Raw genomic sequence first — 22,385 nt, forward strand, 5'->3', positions numbered from 1 at the left:
TACACTATTCACATAGCTGAACTTGCGTACCCTAGTTTGACCCCCGCCCTTAGTGTAGACCTGCCCTTAGTGTTTGCAACCCATTTTGAGTGTTCTTAGTAGTGCATGAGAACCAAAAGTAAACAGTAACTGAAAGAAAGTGAAACTGATCATTACTAGGGTTGTCAAGTGATTAAAAAAATTAATCGTGATTAATCGCACTGTTAAACAATAATAGAATACCATTTATTTAAATATTTTTGGATGTTTTCTACATAGAGTAGTGCAATCTCTTTATTATGAAAGTGGAACTTACAAATTTAAAATTATGAACAAAAAAACTGCATTCAAAAATAAAATAATGTAACATTTTAGAGCCTGCAAGTCCACTCAGTCCTACTGTTGTTCAGCCAATCGCTCAAACAAGTTTGTTTACATTTGCAGGAGATAATGCTGCCCACCTCTTGTTTACAATGTCACCTGAAAGTGAGAACAAGAGTTCTCATGGCACTGTTGTACCTGGTGTTGCAAGATATTTACGTGCCAGATGTGCTAAAGATTCATATGTCCCTTCATGCTTCAACCACCATTCCCAGAGGACATGCGTCCATGCTGATGACGGGTTCTGCTCGATAACAATCCAAAGCAGTGCGGACTGATGCATGTTCAGTTTCTGAGTCAGATGCCACCAGCAGAAGGTTAAGTTTCTTTTTTTGGTGGTTCAGGTTCTGTAGTTTCCACATCCGAGTGTTGCTCTTTTAAGACTTCTGAAAGCATGCGCCACACCTCATCCCTCTCAGATTTTGGAAGGCACTTCAAAGTGCTGTAGCTATTTTTAGAAATGTCACATTGGTACCTTCTTTGCATTTTGTCAAATCTGCAGTGAGTGTTCTTAACACTAAACATATGGCAGAATGTGGGTAAAACAGAGCAGGGGACATACAATTCTCACCCAAGGAGTTCAGTCATAAATTTAATTAACACGTTATTTTTTTAAACAGCATAATCGGCATGGAAGGATGTCCTCTGGAATGGTGTCCAAAGCATGAAGTGGCATACGAATCTTTAGCAAATCTGCAGTGGGGAGCTGGAGCCGGTTCTTACCAGTTTGCAGGAACTGGTTGTTAAATTTAGAAGCCATTTTAGAACCGGTTGTTCCGGGACAACCGGTTCTAAAAGGGCTTTATTTAACAAAAGATCCGGCAGCTGTCCACCCCGCCCCCGGCCCCAGCTCACTTCCCCCTCCTCCCCTGAACTCTCCACCTCCCTTCTCCTCCCTCTCCCCTGCTTCCCGCGAACACAGGCAGCAGGCAGGTAAGCTGGGGCGGGGGGATGCGAGGAGGGCTCCAGAGAGGCACGGTGCGGCCCAGTCCAGTCCTGGACGAGTGGCTCCGGCCCGGATCCGGCCCAGCTCGGGCCCCGCGGCGCCGGTCCCGGTCGAGCGGCTCCAGCCTGGCCAAGCTCGGGCCCCAAAGCGCCAGTGCTGGCCCCGGTCCCGGCCGAGCGGTGCCGGTCCCAGCCAAGAGGCCCCAGCCTGGCCCGGGCCCTATGGCCCCGGCCCTATGGCGCTGGCCCCGGCCCGGCCGACCGGCTCCGGCCCGGGCCCTATGGCACCAGCCCCAGCCCCGTCCCGGCCGACCGGCTCCGGCCCGGCCTGGGCCCTATGGCACCAGCACCAGCCCCGGCCAAGAGGCCCCGGCCCCATCCCAGCGGACCCGGCCCCATCCCGGCCAAGCGGCCCCAGCCGGGCCCGGGCCCTATGGCGCCGGCCCCTGCCGAGCAGCGCCAGGCAGCGCAGTAAGGGGGCAGGGAGCGGGTGTTCGAAGAGGACAGGGGAGTTTGGGGGGTTGTGGGGGTGTCAATAGAGGTTGGGGCGGTCAGAGGGCAGGGAACAGGGGGATTGAATGGGGCATGGGTCCCGGGGGGGGCAGTCAGGAAGGAGCAGGGGTTGGATGGGGTGGTGGGGAGCTGGCAGGGGTTCCAGGGGCAGTCAGAGGACAGACAGAAGGGGTGGTTGGATGGGGGAGGGGTCACGGGGGGCCATCAGGAATGAGAGGAGGGGTTGGATGGGGCTGCAGGGGGCAGTCAGGGAACAGGGAAGGGGGGTGGATGGGGCAGGAGTTCCAGGGGTGTGTGTCAAGGGAATGTGGGGGGTTGGATGGGGCAGGAGTCCGGGGGGGCGGCACGACCCCCTCGTGGAGTGAGGAGGAGGGAACCTGTTAATATTTTGGCAGCTCATCACTGCATATCTGGCATGTAAATACCTTGCAATGCATACAAATGCCTGTTCTCACTTTCTGTGGCATTGTAAATAAGATGAGGGCAGCATTATCTCCAGTAAATGTAAACAAACTTGTTTGTCTTAGCAATTGGCTGAACAAGAAGTAAGACTAAGTGGACTAATTGTCAACCTTTTATTTGGTTCATTTGGTGATTTCCCTGTTTATTCATTGCTAATAGCTCTGCAGTGAAAGCTAGTTATGAACATGTCTGGATCTCTTAGCTATTCATGTATCATACTGGCAAGGACTAGGTTCCTGCCTTCTGCCTCGTCCCTTTACCAGAAGATAACAACTGACTAGTGTTACCAAGTCATGGAGAGTCTCTATTAGCTCATGTAGTAGAAATCTGTGCTGCAGGACTTAACAGTCAAGATTCAAACCCTGCTGACAGACCCTCCTGAGGGCTGTTACATTCACAACCTGGACCATGGTCTCTGCCATGCATCCATGGCAGTGGGAGCTACGGAAATAGCTGGTAATACAGAAGGTGCAGGGGGGTGGGGGGCAGTTCCCCAAGACCACGCCAGCAAAACCCATGGGAAAGTAAATGAAAAATTGAGGGTGAATGCCCCAGGCCCCTGTGATGAGTGACTATGGACACCCCCACATAACAGAGGACTCACCCCATATCCTCAACACCTGTCCCTCACAAAGGTTCTTGTGCCTCAGCGGTTCACCCCACATCCTCAGTATCTGCCCCACACTGCAATCCCTGTGCCCCAGGGCTGCACCCCACATCCTCAACACCTGCCCCTCCTCGTGTCCCGGGGAGGCTTCATGCAACATGCTCAGCACCTGCCCCACACCACGGTCCCTGTGCCCTAGGGATGCACCCCATATCCATGGCTCCTGCCCCTCCCTGAGGTCCCCATGCCCTGGGAGTGCAACCCATATCCACGGCACCTGCCCCACACCACGGTCCCTGTGCCCCAGGGATGCACCCCATATCCACGGCACCTGCCCCTCCCTAGGGTCTCTATGCCCTAGGGGTGCACCCCACATGCTCAGCACCTGCCCCACACCACGGTCCCTGTGCCCCAGGGATGCACCCCATATCCACGGCACCTGCCCCTCCCCGTGTCCCGGGGAGGCTTCACCCCACATCCTCAGCCCCGCACTGCTCAGGGCTCGGCTCGGCTCCGCTTACCCCAGCCCCGGCCCCAGGCCGCAGACTCCCCGTTCCCCCGCCTCAGCCCGCTCAGCCGCTTCCTCGCTGGCTCCGCCTCTTCCTCCGCACGCTGCCGCCGCGGTGCCTCCTCCCACCGGCCCTTCCCGCCGCCCGGGCTCCGCTCTGCGTCACTCGCCGGGCGCCGGGGACCGGCGAGCGGGACGGAGCCGGGCCAGCGGCGAGGGGTAAGGAGCGGGCGGAGGCTCCTGGGAGGAGCCGGGTGAGGTGGGCCCAGGGCGGCGGCAGGTCTGGGGACGGGACGGGGCACAGGCTGCGCCCCCCATACCGTCCGTGAGCCCCGCGCTGGGCCTAACCCGCGAGCGGCCGGGCCGAGCTCGGCGCTGCACAGCCCGGGCAGGGACGGAGCCCGCGGATACACCCGGCTGCACCGAGCTGCCCCGGTCCAGAGCCGAGGCTTCCTTCCGGGCCCGGCTGGGAGTCGGGCTCAGGCTGTGGGACCAGCGGGGCAGCGTCGTGTTATTGCAGTGCAGGGGGCTGGTCCCTGGGCCGAGCAACTCCCTCGCTTTTGGCTTGCTGGTTTCAGTCTTTTAGGAAACTTAACACTGTACAAACCATTGGTTTATTATCGACCTAGTGACGAGGCCCTTTCCTTGCCCCCTTGTAATGCTGAAGTTTCCTTGAAGGAGAATGGCCACTTTATTTTGCTTTAATCTTCAGTGCAGTTTTGTTTTTTGTCTTTTGCTGTACACAACGAATAATTTCCTTGTCCTGCCACACGGATGCACATACTTGATTTTTGTAGGTAGTGTTGAGTTTAGGTCACTATAGTAACTGATAATGGAAGGTTCTCATTAGCTGTGCTCCTGGGTGCTGCTGTTATAAACAGCTAGCAGGAACTTGTTTCTGTCAGGGAATTGGTCCTAATAAGTCTTTTCCAACTCTGATTGTATGTTTTTTGAACTTCACTTGAATACTTAAATCTCTTTCAAGATTAAAACACATTTTCCTTTGAAGATGCAGTCTGTATATTCACACCTGAGTTAAATGCAAACTAGTTAAACGGTTAACATTGGAATAAAACTGAAAGATTTGGCTCTGGACAGTTATTCTTTATTTGTGGTAGTACCCCATCATGTGATAAGTGCTTTCCATATAGAGAAGAAGGCATAATCCCTGCCCCCAGGAGCTCACAATCTAAAACCAGACAGACAGCAGGTTGAGGGATTAGATCAACAAATATTCAGTTAAGAATACAATAAGTAATCTGAGCATAATTTATCTTCATTTGTAGCATAGTCAGCCTGTGGTTTAAAATTTGCAGTGGTGAAAGACTATAATCACTTTTTGACCTTTATATTTTGATTTTGTATATTTAAAAAATTCTCAAGACAAGGAATTAGTAGACTTGAGATCACTGCTCCCTTCTTAAAGGGAATCTAATATAAAGCTGTACTTGGCACTGGTATGACTGTTGCTGGTATATTCTGTTCACTTCTGGTGTCCACAGTTCAAGAACAATATTGATACATTGGAAAGGGTTCAGAGAAGAACCACAAGAATGAATAAAGAATTAGAAAACATGCTGTATAATCAGAGACTTAAGGAGCTCTCAATCTGTTTATTTTAACAGAGAATTAAGGGGTGATTTGACTGCAGCAGTCTGAGTACTTGGTGAACAAATATTTAATAGTGGGCTCTTCAATGTAGCAAGAAAGGTATGACACGATCCAGTGGCTAGAAATTAAAGCTAGACAAATTTAAATAGGAAATAAGGTGTAATTTTTTAGCAATTGGAACAACTTACCAAGGGCCATGGTGGAGTCTTCATCGCTAGAAATTTTTAAATCAAGATTGACTGTTTTTCTAAGAGAGATGGTCTAGAAATTATGGGGAAGTTCTATGGCCTGTGCTATACAGGAAGTCAGGCTAGATAATCACAATGGTCCCTTCTGGCCTTGGAATCTATGAATGTAAATAATCTTTACAGCCAAGGTGGTATATTACAGAGGTTAAAATTGTGGCCTTGTGATTGGTCCCCGAGTTCAGTTTTAACCAAAGCTCGATCCTCCACCTGAAAATCTTCATGAAGACAATATCTAAGGGTTCTCCAGAACCTGGTGAGCTTCAGTAGGCAAATTGTTTATTACACAAGGTGATGCGTTGATTAGGAATGGGTGGGGAGGATAAACAATTGAGATATAAACCATGAAACAATTAACCAGTGACCTAAATCAACAAACTATAACATGCAGTCAGGCAGTATCCAATATCTTTATGGCCTTTCCCCTAAGTGAGGCAGTTTTTAGGCAGCAATCAGTAAGTCATGTGAATGCAGAAACAAAGTGTGTCCTCAATCCAGGTTCCCCTTCAGCGTGTCTGTCTACATACCCTCCTCTCCAGAAAAATCTCCCCAAGATGGACACTACAGGATCACCTCAACTCCTTAACCATTCTCCTTTTCCAGGGCCCACTGGTGAAAGAGATGGACCAATACAATGGCATGTGAACTAGGGCAAGAAAATTAGAAAATAGGAACTAAAACTGAATCTGAACAGCAATTAGCATGACCTAATACAAAGATGAAAATATGTAGTTGTTAGAAGCAGGTAGCCTCCAAGAGAATTGTTGGGTTTCCTGGGCTAGCGGGGAAGAAGGGAGCAATTATAGAAAAGCTCAGCTGATACTTTGCTTCTTTCTTAATCACAAAGGAACCTTTGGAGATACATGCTCTAGATCCCTACTTTTCATGTAATAAAGCTGGAGGTATTCTTTAGGACTGAGGTTTCAGAAGAGGAGGTGCCGGAATAAATGGATAAAGAACAAGTAGTCACTGAACCAAATGGTGAAAATCAGAGTTCTGAAGGAACTTACGTGGCTGAGCTACTAACAAAAAATTCAGTTTCATTAACATAATTCCCTCTGTGTGAGGACTGGAGAGTAGCAAATTTAACTTTCATATAAAAAGGCAGTGGGATGGTCCTGGTAATTACAGACTAATGAACTGCACTGCAGTACAAGGAAAATTGAATATAAAACAAAAACCAGCACTTACTCTGCAAAGGAAAATTATTAGGGCTGTCAAACGATTAAAAAAAACTGTGATTAATCGCACTGTTAAACAATAATGGAATACCATTTATTTAAATATTTTTGGATGTTTTCTACATTTTCCAGTATATTGATTTCAATTACAACACAGAATACCAAGCGTACAGTGCTCACTTTATATTTATTTTTATTACAAATATTTGCACTGTAAAAAACAAAAATAGTTTATTTCAATTCACCTAATACAAGTAACGCCTCACTTAACGATGTAGTTATGTTCCTGAAAAATGCGACGTTAAGCGAAACGATGTTAAGCTAATCCAATTTCCCCATAAGAATTAATGTAAATGGTGGGGTTAAGTTCCAGGGAAATATTTTTCACCAGACAAAAGAGTCTCTCTCTCTCTATATATATATATATACACACACACACACACACACAGTATAAGTTTTAAACAAACAATACTGGTACACAGCGATGATGGTTGTGAAGCTTGGTTGAGGTGGTGAAGTCAGAGGGTGGGATATTTCCCATGGAATGCCTTACTGCTAAATGATGAACTAGCAATTGGCTGAGCCCTCAAGGTTTAACTCGTTAATGTAGCCTCACACTCTATAAGGCAGCACAAATGGAGGGAGGGGAGACAGCATGGCAGACAGAGACACACCCTGTGTGTGAGAGAGAGATGTGCATTGCTCCTTTAAGTACGTTGACCCCACTCTTAAGTACACTGCCTTTTTAAGTTGATCAGCAAGCTGAGATGGCAGCTGCTGCCAGGAAGCTCTCTCCGTCGAGCCCCGTCATGTGTCCCCCTGCTCTATGGAAGATGGGTAAGTGGGGAGCAGGGGTGAGGGGGACACCCTGACAGCCCCCCAGTCACCCCTCTTCTCCCCCCGACACAGCAAGATGGAGGCTCCAGGGAGCAGCTCCAAGGCAGAGGGCAGGAGCAGCACATGGCAGTGAGGGGAGGGACAGCTGAATGCCTTACTGCTAAATGATGAACTAGCAATTGGCTGAGCCCTCAAGGTTTAACTCGTTAATGTAGCCTCACACTCTATAAGGCAGCACAAATGGAGGGAGGGGATTGATAGCCTGCTGAGCAGTTGCTGCACAGGGAACTTAGGGGAATAGGGAGCTGATGGGGCTTCCGGTCTGTCCAGGTTCCAAGCCCCCACCAGCTAGCTGCAAGGGGCTGCTCTTCCTGCAAGCAGTGGACAAAGCAGGCGGCTGCCAAACAATGTTATAAGGGAGCATTGCACAACTTTAAACGAGCATGTTCTCTAATTGATCAGCAACGTAATAATGAAACAATGTTAACAGGTACGACTTTAAGTGAGGAGTTACTGTACTGTAGTGCAATTTCTTTATAATGAAAGTTGAACTTACAAATGTAGAATTAGGGACAAAAAATAACTGCATTCGAAAATAAAACAATGTAAAACTTTAGAGCCTACAAGTCCACTCAGTCCTACTTCGGCCAGTCGCTTAGACAAACAAGTTTGGTTGCAATTTGCAGGAGATAATGCTGCCCACGTCATGTTTACAATGTCACCTGAAAGTGAGAACATGTGTTCGCATGGCACTGTTGTAGCCAGCATCGCAAGATATTTATGTGCCAGATGCGCTAAAGAGTCATATGTCTCTTCATGGTTCAACCACCATTCCAGAATACATGCATCCATGCTGATGACAGGTTCTGCTCAATAATGATCCAAAGCAGAGGAGACCGCCGCATGGTTCATTTTCACCATAAGAGTCAGATGCCACCAGCAAAAGGTTGATTTTCTTTTTTTAGTGGTTCGGGTTCTGTAGTTCCCACATCCAAGTGTTAATCTTTTAAGACTTCTGAAAGCATACTCCATACCTTTTCCCTCTAAGATTTTGGAAGGCACTTCAGATTCTTAAACCTTTGGTGGAGTGTTGTAGCTATTTTTAGAAATGTCACATTGGTACCTTCTTTGCATTTTGTCAAATCTGCTGTGACAGTGTTCTTAAAATGGATATGTGCCGGGTCATCATCCAGATTGGTATAACATGAAATATATGGCAGAATGCGGATAAAACAGAACAGGAGACATACAATTCTACTCCAAGGAGTTCAGTCACAAATTTTTTAACAAGCATCATCGTCATGGAAAGATGTCCTCTGGAATGTCCTCTGAAGATGTCCTCTGAAGCATGAAGAGGCATATGAATGTTTAGCATATCTGGCATGTAAATACCTTGCAACGCCAGCTACAAAAGTGCCATGCAAACGTTTGTTCTCACTTTCAGGTGACATTGTAAACATGACAAGGGCAGTATTATCTCCTGTAAATGTAAACAAACTTATTTTTCTTAGCAATTGGCTGAACAAGAAGTAGGACTGAGTGGACTTGTATGATCTAAAGTTTTACATTGTTTTGTTTTTGAGTGCAGTTATGTAACAACAAAACAGAACTAATACTAGGTGAACTTATAAGGAGCTATGATTGCAACAGTTGTTGGTGAATAATAGAATTGCATGAAGTAGCAAGTTGCAAAGAGGAAACCGACAAATTTGCTTGCATGAACAGAAACCCAAGGATGCCAACACTAATAAAGCCTCATGCATTAAACATCTTAACTATTCATTGCCAGAACCAGACGCTGCTCTATCTTCTACAGAACTGAAAAAAACCCTCTGATCTATGAATATATTTAATAACTGACTCTATTTTTATAAAATAAAACTAACATTCTTAAATAATATAACTTCAAATAATTATAGTAGAAATAATAATATGTTTTAATGTTGTCATATAAATGTAAAAATGAATATAATAGAAAAAAATATTGTAATATTTGTTCAGAAATCAATAAAAATTAAAAATTTTTGAAAATTGACTAATTTTATAGTAAATTTTTTTTAATGATTAATATTTTATTTTATTTTATAAATTTAATTAATATATAAATCTATTTTTTTAAATAATAATTAATAAAATAATATTATTTTAATCAACTTTAATTTAATTGCAAAGGAATTTCAAAATTAATGAACATCCACTCCTTTGGAGAACCTTTTTTTATCCCAGCAGAGGAAGAAATTAGAAGAGAAGGTGGGGAATGAAGGACATACAGGACACCTAACAACTACAGACAACATCCAGACCCACAGGAAGTGGAACCCCCCACCACAGCGGAAACAGAAGCAAGCAGCCAAGAAGGACGACACCACCTTCAGGGAGATAACAAAGACAAGCAGCGTGAGCACCAAACCTAGAGATACCTGTATGGACCAGGAACTCTGGGTGGAAGTGGGATAGTGCCCATACAGAGGTTGGGGTGGAATGAGGCATGATGGATGATGGATGATGAATGATGATAATGAATATGGGAAGAAAAAGCCCTTCTGTAGAAAATAAAAAAAAATGTAATAGAGGTAAAACTGTAAATATTTAGAAAGATAAAATATCAATTTAGCCAGGGGGTATTTGCAGTTTGCTATATTATAAGTAGGTATTTAAAAGTTGGAGAGTAAAGGGTGGGCAATTTAAAAATTTAAAAAAGGAAAAGAAATTGCTGAAAGTAAATGAAATTAAAATTAAATAGAAAGACCAAAAAAAAAAGATATGGGAAGTGAAAAAAAACAAACAACAAATTTTATTTTGACATGACACATTGAGTTTTGATTGACACAAACAAAATTTTTTAATCCACATCATTTCTTTATTGAACTATTAATAATTATTTCAAACTATTAATTTAGATTGTTAAATTAAATGAAAACTATTAATTGAAAAGCTCTAGAAGATAAAAAGTAATAGTCAGTAGTCAAAATAATAAGCAATAAAAGAATAAATAAAGAATGGGATTGATTATTTATAAGTGGTATATGTCTGTCATATAATACAGTGTGCAGTTCTATACTATTATAAAGTTGTCTTAATAAATTCAAAAATGTAAAGATAATCAATAAGAGGGAAAAAGGAGTGCAGTGAGTAATAAGAGAAAAAAGGTTAGAAGCAAATGGAGAGAGAGAGAAGAGAGAGACATGAGAAGAGACACAAGAGGAATGGAACATAATATATAAAAGGAGATATATAAGAAGAAACACAAATATGAACAGTAATATAATAATAATAATTAAGACTTCTAAATATATTTACAAAATATAAAATAAATTTAATAAAATAAAATAAACATTAAAAATGAATTTAAAAACAAAAAATTTATAATGATACAAGATTAATTAGAGTGAGGCCAGGAGGTTTATAGGCTTCAGAGGAGGATTTAATAGTACAGACATGGAATAGAATATATTTATTTAAGGGTAATGGAATTTTGGGGTTTTAGGGTTTGGTTGGTTTGGTTTTTGTGTTTTTTAGCCTTTCACTAAAGCCTCTCTCAGGCCTCAAACAAGTGAAAGTGGGAGGTTATTTCATAATTGTCCATTATGGGGTTATTACCATTATGGATACTACTTATTTTTTATACTATACTATAGTAGATACTTTATATATCACTTTCATTACCTTTATTTACATTGCTTCACTGACTTTATATATCAATATGATGTTACAGTGTTGTGTTAACACTACTTTTCAGGCGCGGAAACTGTTTTATGCATTTATTTAAATTAACGCCAAACAAAACCAGGCATTTTAGGTTTAATTTTATGGCATTTTAATGCTTCTTTAAATCTCCACTACGATCTCCCTAATAAGGTGTAGTATGGCTATTGTTATCGGTATTTCCGGTTAGTGACGGTAATCGATCGTATTATATTGGCCTCCATCGATAGTGTTGCACTGAGTGTGAGTGGACGCTTGGTAACCAACCTGGTGGTCAGATGCAAGCAGTGCCCCGCTGGGAAACTGAATATTTTTAACTTTTAATTCCTGAAGTTCTCATAACAGCACGGCACATCAAAATAAAAAGCAATGTCAAAACAAATCAAGATGGGTCGGATCCTGGTCAAGATGTAAAAAAATCCAAATCCGGGAAATCCGTTCTATCAGCGCTCAGTTACATCAATGAAAAATACAGAAGAAACCAGAAAAAATCACAGACAAGCCCCATAGCAGCGCACTGCAGCTGCGGAGTCAAAGCCAAAGCCAAAGAATCAAATGGATGCTCACTGCCTGACTGAATGGTGCTATGCCACATCCCCTGACTCTGAAGTATTTGCATTCTTCTTGCTCCCAAAAAAAATTTTTTCTCTTGGCTCAAACACAGTGCTTCAGGGGGTAGGGCAAATGTTGGGTCACCCCACCACCCACCCACCCCACCACCCCCTCCCACCCAAAAATCCTCTGACTCTTTTCTGAAAGCTGATCTCTACTGAATTTACTGGATTCTTTACTGAATGCTGCTCAACTTGTTCCCCCTTGTTCACTCATCCTGCACTCACAGGTGACTGATATCCATCATGCCCATCCCGAAATCCATCTCTGCTAATCAGCAAAGGCATGGTAACCGTCCACCGCAGCCGCAGCATTTGGTATAATTTTTCTGTGGATGGTATTTCTGTTATGAATTTGGCCATATGGCTGCAAACCATCAGCTCATAGCAAACAGGCTGAGCACACCAGCCCCAAAAGAAGAAGTTGCCCCTGACCTGCAGGTAAAGAACTGGGCTGCTCTATCAGTGCCTGCTGCTTCTCAATCTGTCTGATCTATCATAGCCTCATAGCAGCTGGCAGCTGTTTCTCACTTCTCACTCAGTGGTTATTCCTCTTATATTTGCATTTAATATTAGTTCATCACACAAGTGGGGGACACATGCTAAAACACACCAAGAGGGCTGGGAAAACGGAAGTGGAGCAGGGGCAGGGAAGACTGGGGAAGCAGCATACAACATACAGTAAGAATAGCATTCCAGCATACAGATCATAGCTTCTTTCTAGTTCTATCTATGATACGGTCTCTCCTACGCACTTTCTATTCTTAGTACTAGGCATTTTTTTTGGAATTTAAGGATATTATGAGACTGGAGGAGGATTCCCCTTTTTTTTTTTCGCGCTTTGGATGATCGCCAGGGGCACTTTTTCATCTCATCATTCATCATTCATCATTCACCATTCATGGATATGGCCCCAGTCGGGATGTGGCCCAGAGTCTCCTATCCCATTCCTCTATCCAGGGCCATTTATGTACAAAACATGGGAAGGTGCAATATGGCTAGTGGTGCAATATGGCTAGTGGCTCTCTTGGCTTGATCGCAGGGGCATGGGCAGCAGCAGCAGCAACAAAAGGACTGGTAGCCATGATCATCCTCAGTTCCAATTTATGGAAGGGGTGGATGGTGCAATATGGCTAGTAACCATCTGCTGTCATGCATGCAAAAAAAAAAGCATGCTTCTGAATCTGCTGCGCGCCTGTGTGAGCGCATCTAGTACACATACGGTGAGAGTCACAAAACGCAAAACAAGCTCCATGATTGCCATGCTATGCGCATCTGCCAGGCATCCAGGGAAAAAGGCGCGGAATGCTTGTGCCGTTGCCAGGCTTTCCCAGACGAGAAGGACATTGACACATTTACCCAGAACCACAATCATGCAAATTTTTTTGCCCCATCAGGATCTGGGATCTCAACCGAAAGTTCAGGGGGGAGGTTATGGGCGGGATGGGGATAGCTAGAATAGCCCAGTGCAGTAACCAGAAGGAAATCGACGCGACGCCGACCGCGACACCACATCACGATTTTTTTGTTTTTGCTTAGTATGGCCGCTTCCAATTCGATTTTAAAAATTCTTTTTTACAAAATGCAAAAAAGAATAATCAAATAATCCGTGAGTGTAGACAGAGTGACAGAGTGACTAAGTGATTGGCTCAAGGCAGTCTGTGACAGAGGGGGAAATTGAACCCCAGTCTGCCAAGCCCCAGTCTAGTGACCTAACCACTGGATCGTCCTTTCTTTCATTACTGTAACGTTTGTCATACTGGCCACTGTAAATGGCAAGATGCTGGACCAGACAGACAGTGGGCCAGTATAAAACTTCCTATGTTTTTGTGTTCCGGTAAGAGACCTGTGCATGTAAGGAGAGCAGATCATCAACCTTATTTTTGCAGATCAAGTCCATTTTTAAGTTAGCAAATGAGCATCTCACTCTGGTAAATAAATTTTCCCACTTTCTTTATCTTAAAAAGCAACAAAATAGATCTTTTTAAATTGAAAATTCATTTTCATGCTGAGCCCTTGTGTGCCAAGTTTCAGCCTCTGCATATTTTAAATAGCCTTATAAACCCCCTGAAAATGCGAGATTACAGTAGAGACAGACAAATTCTTACCTGTGACAGTACTGGTATGCAGCATTATTATGATATTAACCTTGAGGTCAGAAGAGAGATAGAAAGCCATGGTATGCAGATCAAAGGATTGAACACAAACAGTGCTCTTTTTTTAACAATTCCTTGACAGTGGAGTTCTTAAAAGCTGAAGTTAGAATTAGATCTACGAACTGTTACCTGTTAGAAAACAAAATTGTCCTTGTGCTGTTGGACTCAACATTGCTCGTAGTCATTTTCTCAGAGTTCTTTTAATTCAAGAAATCACATTTAGCCTGACGGCATCCTGAGTTTGGCTGGTTACTAATATCTGTTCTGACTATGTCAATATGTTATATAGAGACTTGTAAACAGGAAAACTCACAAGAAAGGAACTTCAAGTTCCTCAAGCAGTGCATTATTCCAATGTCTGTGATAAGGGTTCTGTTATCTCACATACTTTATATCTTTGGGTATTTAACAGAGACCTAGAGATACAGTGTATGCTACTGAAACGCAGACCGTAAATACTGAACAAAGAAAAAGAGCAGGTAATACAGCCCACAGATCACAAGAGTGGCCTGAGCAGTTACCATAGGTGGATGTATGAGAGAGGAGGATAACCACTTTCCATGTGCATTGAATTCCATTTTTATAGACATCAAAGCAAAACTGAGTTGCCCTGAGATGGGCTTACACTGTAGTCTTTGCTTGATCAGTACAAAACCAGAGTTACTGGCGTTTAGGAGATACTAGTAGAAGTTCTGTGGCCACTGAGATATGATTTGACAAGAAGCAATGATTAAGGAATAGAGAAAAGGTTCTGAATAGAATTCTTAGCTCTCTGTTGGGTCCATTGATAAAATCCTTATGAAGTCTATTATATGCTGAACTCCTTGATGATCTTGGTTGAGTGATTCTCTAGTGTCTTGTGAAAGCCCAGCATGAGATAAAGACTCCTGGAGACTTCCAGGCAAGCAATGATGGAGCGGCTTGTCACTGCTGGTGGATTGTCCAGAGAGGTTAAAGCTCACTATTCTCACTGTGCTTAACATAAAAAAGAATTCAGTCAGGCAAGGCTCTGCAAGCTGGAACCAGAGTACATGTCCAAGCTGTACTTTTTAGGAGAGTGGCATGAACGCTCTTTTAAAAGAGTTTTCTAAATTATAGGGTTGGAAATAAGAAATCCCAATAAATGTGGCATGATGATAAAAGGGATTAGGAATACTTACATCTCATGCTTTTTAGAAAAGACTGAAAGCCTTATTTGCTGTAGCTTTCCTTAAACTGAAATAATAAAGATATATTGCTGATTTGGGAGAATTTCTTCTTCTGTAAGGAGGATCTCTTATGTAATTGCTGTTTCCTGGAATTAATGTTGCTGAGACTGACAGCTCCTTGCTTATCTAGGTAGAAAGAATTAGTTATGTAGCTTAACTGAGCAGAGAAAACTCAGATGTGGAAAAAAATTGCTGCTATCAAGAAAAGACATTTTAAATTTAATTCTGTCCCTTTCCCTTATTTCACCTCATTGTATATTGTAGCATCTCAAACCCTAGATAATTTTTACTTGTCATCAAATGTACTCAATAATCACAAAAGAACTTGGACAAATAATAGCCTGGATACTTAATTTCCTTGCTTTGTCAGTTAAAATTAAGCCATTGACATCTGGATTTTATCATTTTTTTTAAACCAAAAATTGTGACGTAACTGTTCTAGGTGTTATAATGAGAAGCTATTGTTCTGAAAAGTGAAATTGTGTCTGCAAAGAAAATTGTTTTTCCAAATACATGTTGGTGTTAGTAAGCAACCAGATGAAATGCAGTGTGCATGCAATGAAAGTTAAGTATTTTATTATATAAGGAGGAAATCTACAGCCTATTAGTTTCTTTTCTTAAAGCTGTCACTCACTTTTAATTTATTACACTTGAATTTTGCTTATGTTCTGAATAATGATATTCTGAAATACGCGTTGCATTCTCATCAATACAGCACATTTGATTTTCTGACTTTGGGTTTGCCAAATTCAGAATCTGACATTACTTCAGCTGTGGGATAAGATGCTGCTACTCTGTCTTTCTAGAAGACAGCAAATTCAGTGTCTCCTAATGGAGGTGGAAGGTAGTTGGCTTTTGTGGCTTTGTTTATCAGTTTTGTTTTTTAAATTCATATCTATGCCTAGAACTGATGTGATAAATAATGTGTCCATTTCTTCTCCTGAAAAGAGCTGTCTGTGAGATTATTAGCTGTTGTGTCATTTGAGTTGTACTCCACATGAATAAAGTTCAATGTCCTCTTTTACATTTCCTTTCAAAGAAGCTACTATGGCTGCTACAGTGAACCTGGAACTTGATCCCATCTTTTTGAAAGCTCTGGGCTTCCTGCATTCAAAGAGTAAGGATTCTGCTGAAAAGCTAAAAGCTCTGCTTGATGAGTCTTTGGCCAGAGGAATTGATTCAAGCTATCGTCCTTCACAAAAGGTATTCACATGAATAGAACATGTAGGTCATTTTTATATGCAGTATTAAAGCTCCAGCTATTCCTGTTTCAAGTTTTATAGCTGAAGAACTATGAGAGTCAGAAAGGGGGAGAAAACAGACTTGCAGAGTACCTATGTTATTACTTGATCACTGACCTTTATGCATTTGATTCTGGTGCCATTGATGTTAAAGGAAAAATTCATAGTGACTTCAGTGGCACAGTGTCTAGTCCTGGAAGAGAGCTGTTCCCTGTTAGGGTGGGAGGGGCTCTTTGTAACATGGTGCTTTCTGAATACTTTTATCCTGGCTTTGGTGGTGGTATGTCTGTTACTTCTGTACCAGGTTGCTCATCCATCCTGAATCAAAAATTAGAACTAAAAGCTCATAAAAATGCAGGGTAATTATTGTTGATGAGTGTAAATCTTAAGCAGTGTAGCCAGATAATGGTAAAACCACATCAGTTTTCTGTACATTCTGTTGATTAATTTGTATGCGGCAAGAAGAAGAAAAAAAGTTGAGGGGCAGGTTTTAAAGTCAAAATGATTTCCAGAACCAAAACAACTAGCACACCCGACGAATGAAAAAAAAATTGTGTCTCATGTTCTATTCTGTATAGGTTCTTATAACATGAGCATCACTGTAGTGTCTGAGCTTCTTCCAGTAGTGCATTAAGCTAACAAGTACTAAACACTATTTAAGATGGAGAATATTATATTAAAGGGACCCCACCATTAACCTACTGCTTTCCACTGCCAAGTGGATAACCTGTATTAAGTGCCCAGTTGTGGTTTCTTGTTCCCAAAGTAACTGAAATTTCAGTCATGGCACCTTGCTCAGTCTCTGCTTTTCACACATATTGCTTTGGCTTTGGGGACTAATTTAATCACTTATGTTCAAAATTGACCGGATTATTATCCATCACTGACACAAATAAGCAGTTATTGACTTGTGTTGAGATGCATATCAAGATTTATTGACCCAAGAGGTAAATATTGACCAAGATTAAGCAAAGGTCAATATTTTCCTCCCAGAAGGAATGAGATATTGATGTTCACTGACACCAGAAGCCAATTTATATATGGTTACGTAAATTGAATTTTGTCATCAGAGCTATCTGAAAATATCTGCTCATTGTGGCTGTGAATTTTGGAAGTATGAAAGTTTTGCCTTTGATATTAACGTTCCAAAGGGAAGATGCACTTAGGTATCCAGAAAAATAAACAAACCTCTCTCTGAAAAGGTGAATAATAAGAGGAGATGGAAGTGAGGTAGAATTCACTCCAGAGGGCCACGGTACACTTATTCACATATATGATTTGATTGGTTAATGTTGTTCTAGATCCCAGTAATATTTACCTCTAAGAAGATAAAAAAATGGAAACACTTGTTATACAACTGGTTATACAATGTTGTGCCATTTTTTAAATGAGTGTATAGAAAATGTGATGCTTACCTAGATTTGTGACCTAAGCAGTTGCAAAGTAGCAAGTGTCTTATGTGTTATGTTTATCAGCATTTTTTTCATCTTTTTAGGAAGTAGAGCAACCCAAAGTGTCTATTACCAAGCCAGTTTCCAGTAAGCAGGAGCCTAAAGCTTTGTCCAGTCTGCCTTCAGGCAACAATAATGGCAAGCCCATCACAACAGAAAAGGTGAAAAAAGAAACAGAGAAGAGGACTGCTGATAAAGTAAGCCCAATTTTGGTTCTAATACTGAAATAATTGTGGACTAAAAGAGCTCCTTTTGTGCTTGAATTTAAAATTATTATTCATCCAAAACCAAATTGTTCACGCAGAACTTGGCTATTCTGACTCATTTTAGCTGCATCTGCAGCATGTCACCTCTCACTCCATAGGATCATAAGTTAGCACAGACCCGACAGTACAACAGAGGATTTATCATAACTTTTCCCAAATGTCTTTATATACTACTTTTCGTTGGGAGGAGAAGAATCAATAAACTGTTATATTAAAAAAAAAAAAGACCACTGAACCTTTTACAAATCATTGTGAGTTGTACAACTGATGACTTTTCTACGCTTTTAGTTCACAAATGTTTTGGTGGGGTGCCAGCTGTATTGTGCAGATCCACAGTGCATAATTTACCTACTTGTATTTGTAAATTAATTAATGCCAGTTAGTTGTTTAGATAACAACTAACCAATAACTTTTCACATTTTCACCATCTCTGTGTGTGGTGTTTAATAGATGAAAGTGGAAATTGGTGAAGGAGTTGATGTTCCAAAGAAACCCAGGCTAGAGAAGCAAGAGGCTCGTTCGTCCCCTATCACAGTCCAGACTAGCAAGGATTTATCCATGCCTGATCTGTCTAGTTTTGATGAAACCAGTGCTGATGATTTTGCCATGGAAATGGGCTTAGCCTGCGTTGTTTGCCGGTAAGTGACTCATGCTTTGTCAGACACACACACACTCCTTCTATGAGTTCTTCTATGAAAATGGACAAATTAGTTCTATATTTGTCATCTCTGTGTCTCCATATCAAATTAGACCAGAGGTTTTTTTATTTTATAAATAATCTTAGACCTGATTGTAGAAAGCACTTCAATGGGACTTAAGCAAGTGACTTCCTGAATACAGATGCTTTCCTGAAACGTGAGGTCTTTAAGAAGAAAAATATCTAAGTCACAGTAAGACAAATATCAAGTCTTTGGAGGAATTATTTACCATAACAATGTTTTGCCAATGGTAAGACTTCTGCACATCTTGGGTGGAGGGGGAGAATCATTGAACATCGTAAGTAGCCAGTATATAAATATAGCACAACAAGTATTAATTTTAAATATTGGTAGCCAAACTTGGCAGTTAATCACTACGTATGAGCAGTGCACTTCAAGTTAGGGTCTATTTAGAAGTGTTTTTTAAAAGTGACATTGATAACATATTATGTTTGTTTTTCCATGTTTCCAAAATGATTTTCAGTTGGTTTACAAGTAAAAATGGTTTGTTTTTGTTTTGTTTTTTTGAATGGCCAGCCCTGAAAATTTATCTTGGAATTCATGAGTCAAGATGGGTTTGTCTGACTTATGCATCTTCACCACTAATAATGACTGAAATTGAATTTAATTGACAATTCTGTTGGTGACGTACAAACTTTGCAGGGCTAGTAGAAGGAAAAAGTAGCAAGCATGTATTTTGTGAATACACACTCACATAGGGATCAAAGTTGTTGAATAAGAAAATTTATCTTATTTATTTACTTACTTACTTATTCAGTCATTTTTCAGGCTCTTGCTGTGTTAATTAAGGAGTATCTCGGGTCCAACAATGGATAAGTTGTTGCAGTTACAACTTCAAACAGTTTAATTGTGGTTTGAATTTTTGTGTCAAGTTATTGCAGACTTTTATGATGATTGTTATAAATGGGAGAAAGTCTTTTTTAATCTTTTATTAAAGACACAGAAAAAGAAGGAAAAACAGTTAAAGCATTTGAAATGCAAAGTATTAAGTAAAGCTTTCATTTTAACAATTTACATTATTCCCTTTTAGCTGAATAGAGTCTTTTACCCCTATTTGACAGACTTTTTAGATGGTATTAATGATGGTATTACCTGTCCTTTTGAGGGGCAAAGAGAAAAAATGAGTTTAGATGGTCTTGAGCTGTTGCTGCTGCTGTTGTCCATGAAGTCAGATCCCATTTCTTTTAAGACAAAAGACATGCACAGAAGAAGTAAAAGAACCGCCAAGAAAGAAAACACAGCTTTTGTCTGTGGAGCTGATTTTCACTTGCAGCATTGCTGCTGGAGAAGCACAAGCCCAGCATATGTTTTTTAGCCACTCATGACTTGGCAAACTTTTACCATTGTCAGGCTTGTTAAGGCATTGCTTTTAGCTAGCCTTTTTGGTTACGGGTTTATAGCTCTGTTGCAAAAGATGGAACTCCCTGGGCCATCTAAGCCAGATTCTTATTAAACAGGTGAGAGAGAAAGAAGAGGAGAAATGAAATGGGGAAAGAAAATGACACACTAGAAAGGCACTCAAAAGGCAGTGAAAACAGAAACCCAAAGTTCAAGTGATTATCCAGGATTTAGTTGAAGCCATTGGAGGTGTTGAAGTCATCTGGTTCCCCCTCTCTGGCTCATCCAGATCAGAACATATTTCAGGATCAGGATGATGAAGGTCCAACAGTGTTACGGTGAATTCCTGTGAGATAGTGGGGAGGGCAGAATCCATGAAGGTAAAGCTTTTTTTCTTCCACTCCACCTGTCCCTTTAAGTGACCTTCAAATAAACAGTGTTCAAAAAGGCTGACAATCTCGTTCCTTAAAATTAGCCAATCAAAATACATTTTGGTGAATTCAGCTATAAATATTTCCTCACATAGGGAGCCTTGAATACATTTTTGTCACCATTTCAGGTAACTGTACCTATATTTCCCCCCTTGTGGTCCACCCAGAGCACCCAGTATAGGCTCCTCAGCATCATGTTTCCGCTGGGTAGGAAAGATAGAAAATGTGGCAAAAGACCATCTTGGCTTAACCACGAGATCTTGCATAATCTAAAAAATAAAAAGGAGTCACATAAAAAATGGAAACTAGGACAAATTACAAAGAATGAATATAGGCAAACAACACAGGAATTCAGGGGCAAGATTAGAAAGGCAAAGGCACAAAATGAGCTCAAACTAGCTACAGGAATAAAGGGAAACAAGAAGACTTTTTATCAATACATTAGAAGCAAGAGGAAGACCAAGGACAGGGTAGGCCCACTGCTCAGTGAGGAGGGAGAAACAGTAACAGGAAACTTGGAAATGGCAGAGATGCTTAATGACTTCTTTGTTTCGGTCTTCGCCCAGAAGTCTGAAGGAATGCCTAACATAGTGAATGCTAATGGAAAGGGGGTAGGTTTAGAAGATAAAATAAAAAAAGAACAAGTTAAAAATCACTTAGAAAAGTTAGATGCCTGCAAGTCACCAGGGCCTGATGAAATGCATCCTAGAATACTCAAGGAGCTAATAGAGGAGGTATCTGAGCCTCTAGCTATTATCTCTGGAAAATCACGGGAGACAGGAGAGATTCCAGAAGACTGGAAAAGGGCAAATATAGTGCCTATCTATAAAAAGAGAAATAAAAACAACCCAGGAAACTATAGTCCAGTTAGTTTAACTTCTGTGCCATGGAAGATAATGGAGCAAGTAATTAAGGAAATCATCTGCAAACACTTGGAAGGTGGTAAGGTGATAGGGAATAGCCAGCATGGATTTGTAAAGAACAAATCATGTCAAACCAATCTGATAGCTTTCTTTGATAGGATAACGAGCCTTGTGGATAAGAGAGAAGCGGCAGATGTGGTATACTTAGACTTTAGTAAGGCATTTGATACGGTCTCGCATGATATTCTTATCGATAAACTAGGCAAATACAACTTAGATGGGGCTACTATAAGGTGGGTGCATAACTGGCTGGATAACTGTTCTCAGAGAGTAGTTATTAATGGTTCCCAATCCTGCTGGGATATATATATATATAACAAGTGGGGCTCTGCAGGGGTCTGTTTTGGGACCAGCTCTGTTCAATATCTTCATCAACGTCTTAGATATTGGCATAGAAAGTATGCTTATTAAGTTTGCAGATGATACCAAACTGAGCGGGATTGCAACTGCTTTGGAGGATAGGGTCATAATTCAAAATGATCTGGACAAATTGGAGAAATGGACTGAGGTAAACAGGATGAAGTTTAATGAAGACAAATGCAAAGTGCTCCACTTAGGAAGGAACAATCAGTTTCACACACACAGAATGGGAAGAGACTTTCTAGGAAGGAGTATGGCAGAAAGGGATTTAGGGGTTATAGTGGACCACAAGCTAAATATGAGTGTGATGCTGTTGCAAAAAAAGCAAACATGATTCTGGGATGCATTAACAGGCATGTTGTGAGCAAGACATGAGAAGTCATTCTTCCACTCTACTCTGTGCTGGTTAGGCCTCAACTGGAGTATTGTGTCCAGTTCTGGGCACCGCATTTCAAGAAAGATGTGGAGAAATTGGAGAGGGTCCAGAGAAGAGCAACAAGAATGATTAAAGGTCTAGAGAACATGACCTATGAAGGAAGGTTGAAAGAACTGGGTTTGTTTAGTTTGGAAAAGAGAAGACTGAGAGGGGACATGATAGCAGTTTTCAGGTATCTAAAAGGATGTCATAAGGAGGAGGGAGAAAACTTGTTCATCTTAGCCTCTAAGGATAGAACAAGAAGCAATGGGCTTAAACTGCAGCAAGGGAG

General features: G+C 41.6%; 2 protein-coding genes across 2 annotated transcripts in view; one reads left to right on the forward strand and one right to left on the reverse strand.

The window, feature by feature from the left end:
• GSTCD (glutathione S-transferase C-terminal domain containing) overlaps positions 1–3,508 on the reverse strand; it is a 123,895-nt gene extending 120,387 nt beyond the window's left edge. Inside the window, exon 1 of the mRNA XM_039540197.1 lies at positions 3,409–3,508. The gene's annotated coding sequence lies outside the window, so the exon portion shown is untranslated. The remainder of the gene's footprint in view (positions 1–3,408) is intronic.
• Positions 3,480–22,385, forward strand: part of INTS12 (integrator complex subunit 12) — a 33,460-nt gene continuing 14,554 nt past the window's right edge. The window contains exons 1-4 of the mRNA XM_039540198.1: positions 3,480–3,614; positions 15,989–16,152; positions 17,686–17,838; positions 18,358–18,545. Coding sequence (XP_039396132.1) covers positions 15,997–16,152; positions 17,686–17,838; positions 18,358–18,545 — 497 coding nt within the window. The 5' untranslated portion in view covers positions 3,480–3,614; positions 15,989–15,996. The remainder of the gene's footprint in view (positions 3,615–15,988; positions 16,153–17,685; positions 17,839–18,357; positions 18,546–22,385) is intronic.

This window comes from Mauremys reevesii, linkage group 5, assembly GCF_016161935.1.
Source record: "Mauremys reevesii isolate NIE-2019 linkage group 5, ASM1616193v1, whole genome shotgun sequence".
NCBI classification, from domain to species: domain Eukaryota; kingdom Metazoa; phylum Chordata; order Testudines; family Geoemydidae; genus Mauremys; species Mauremys reevesii.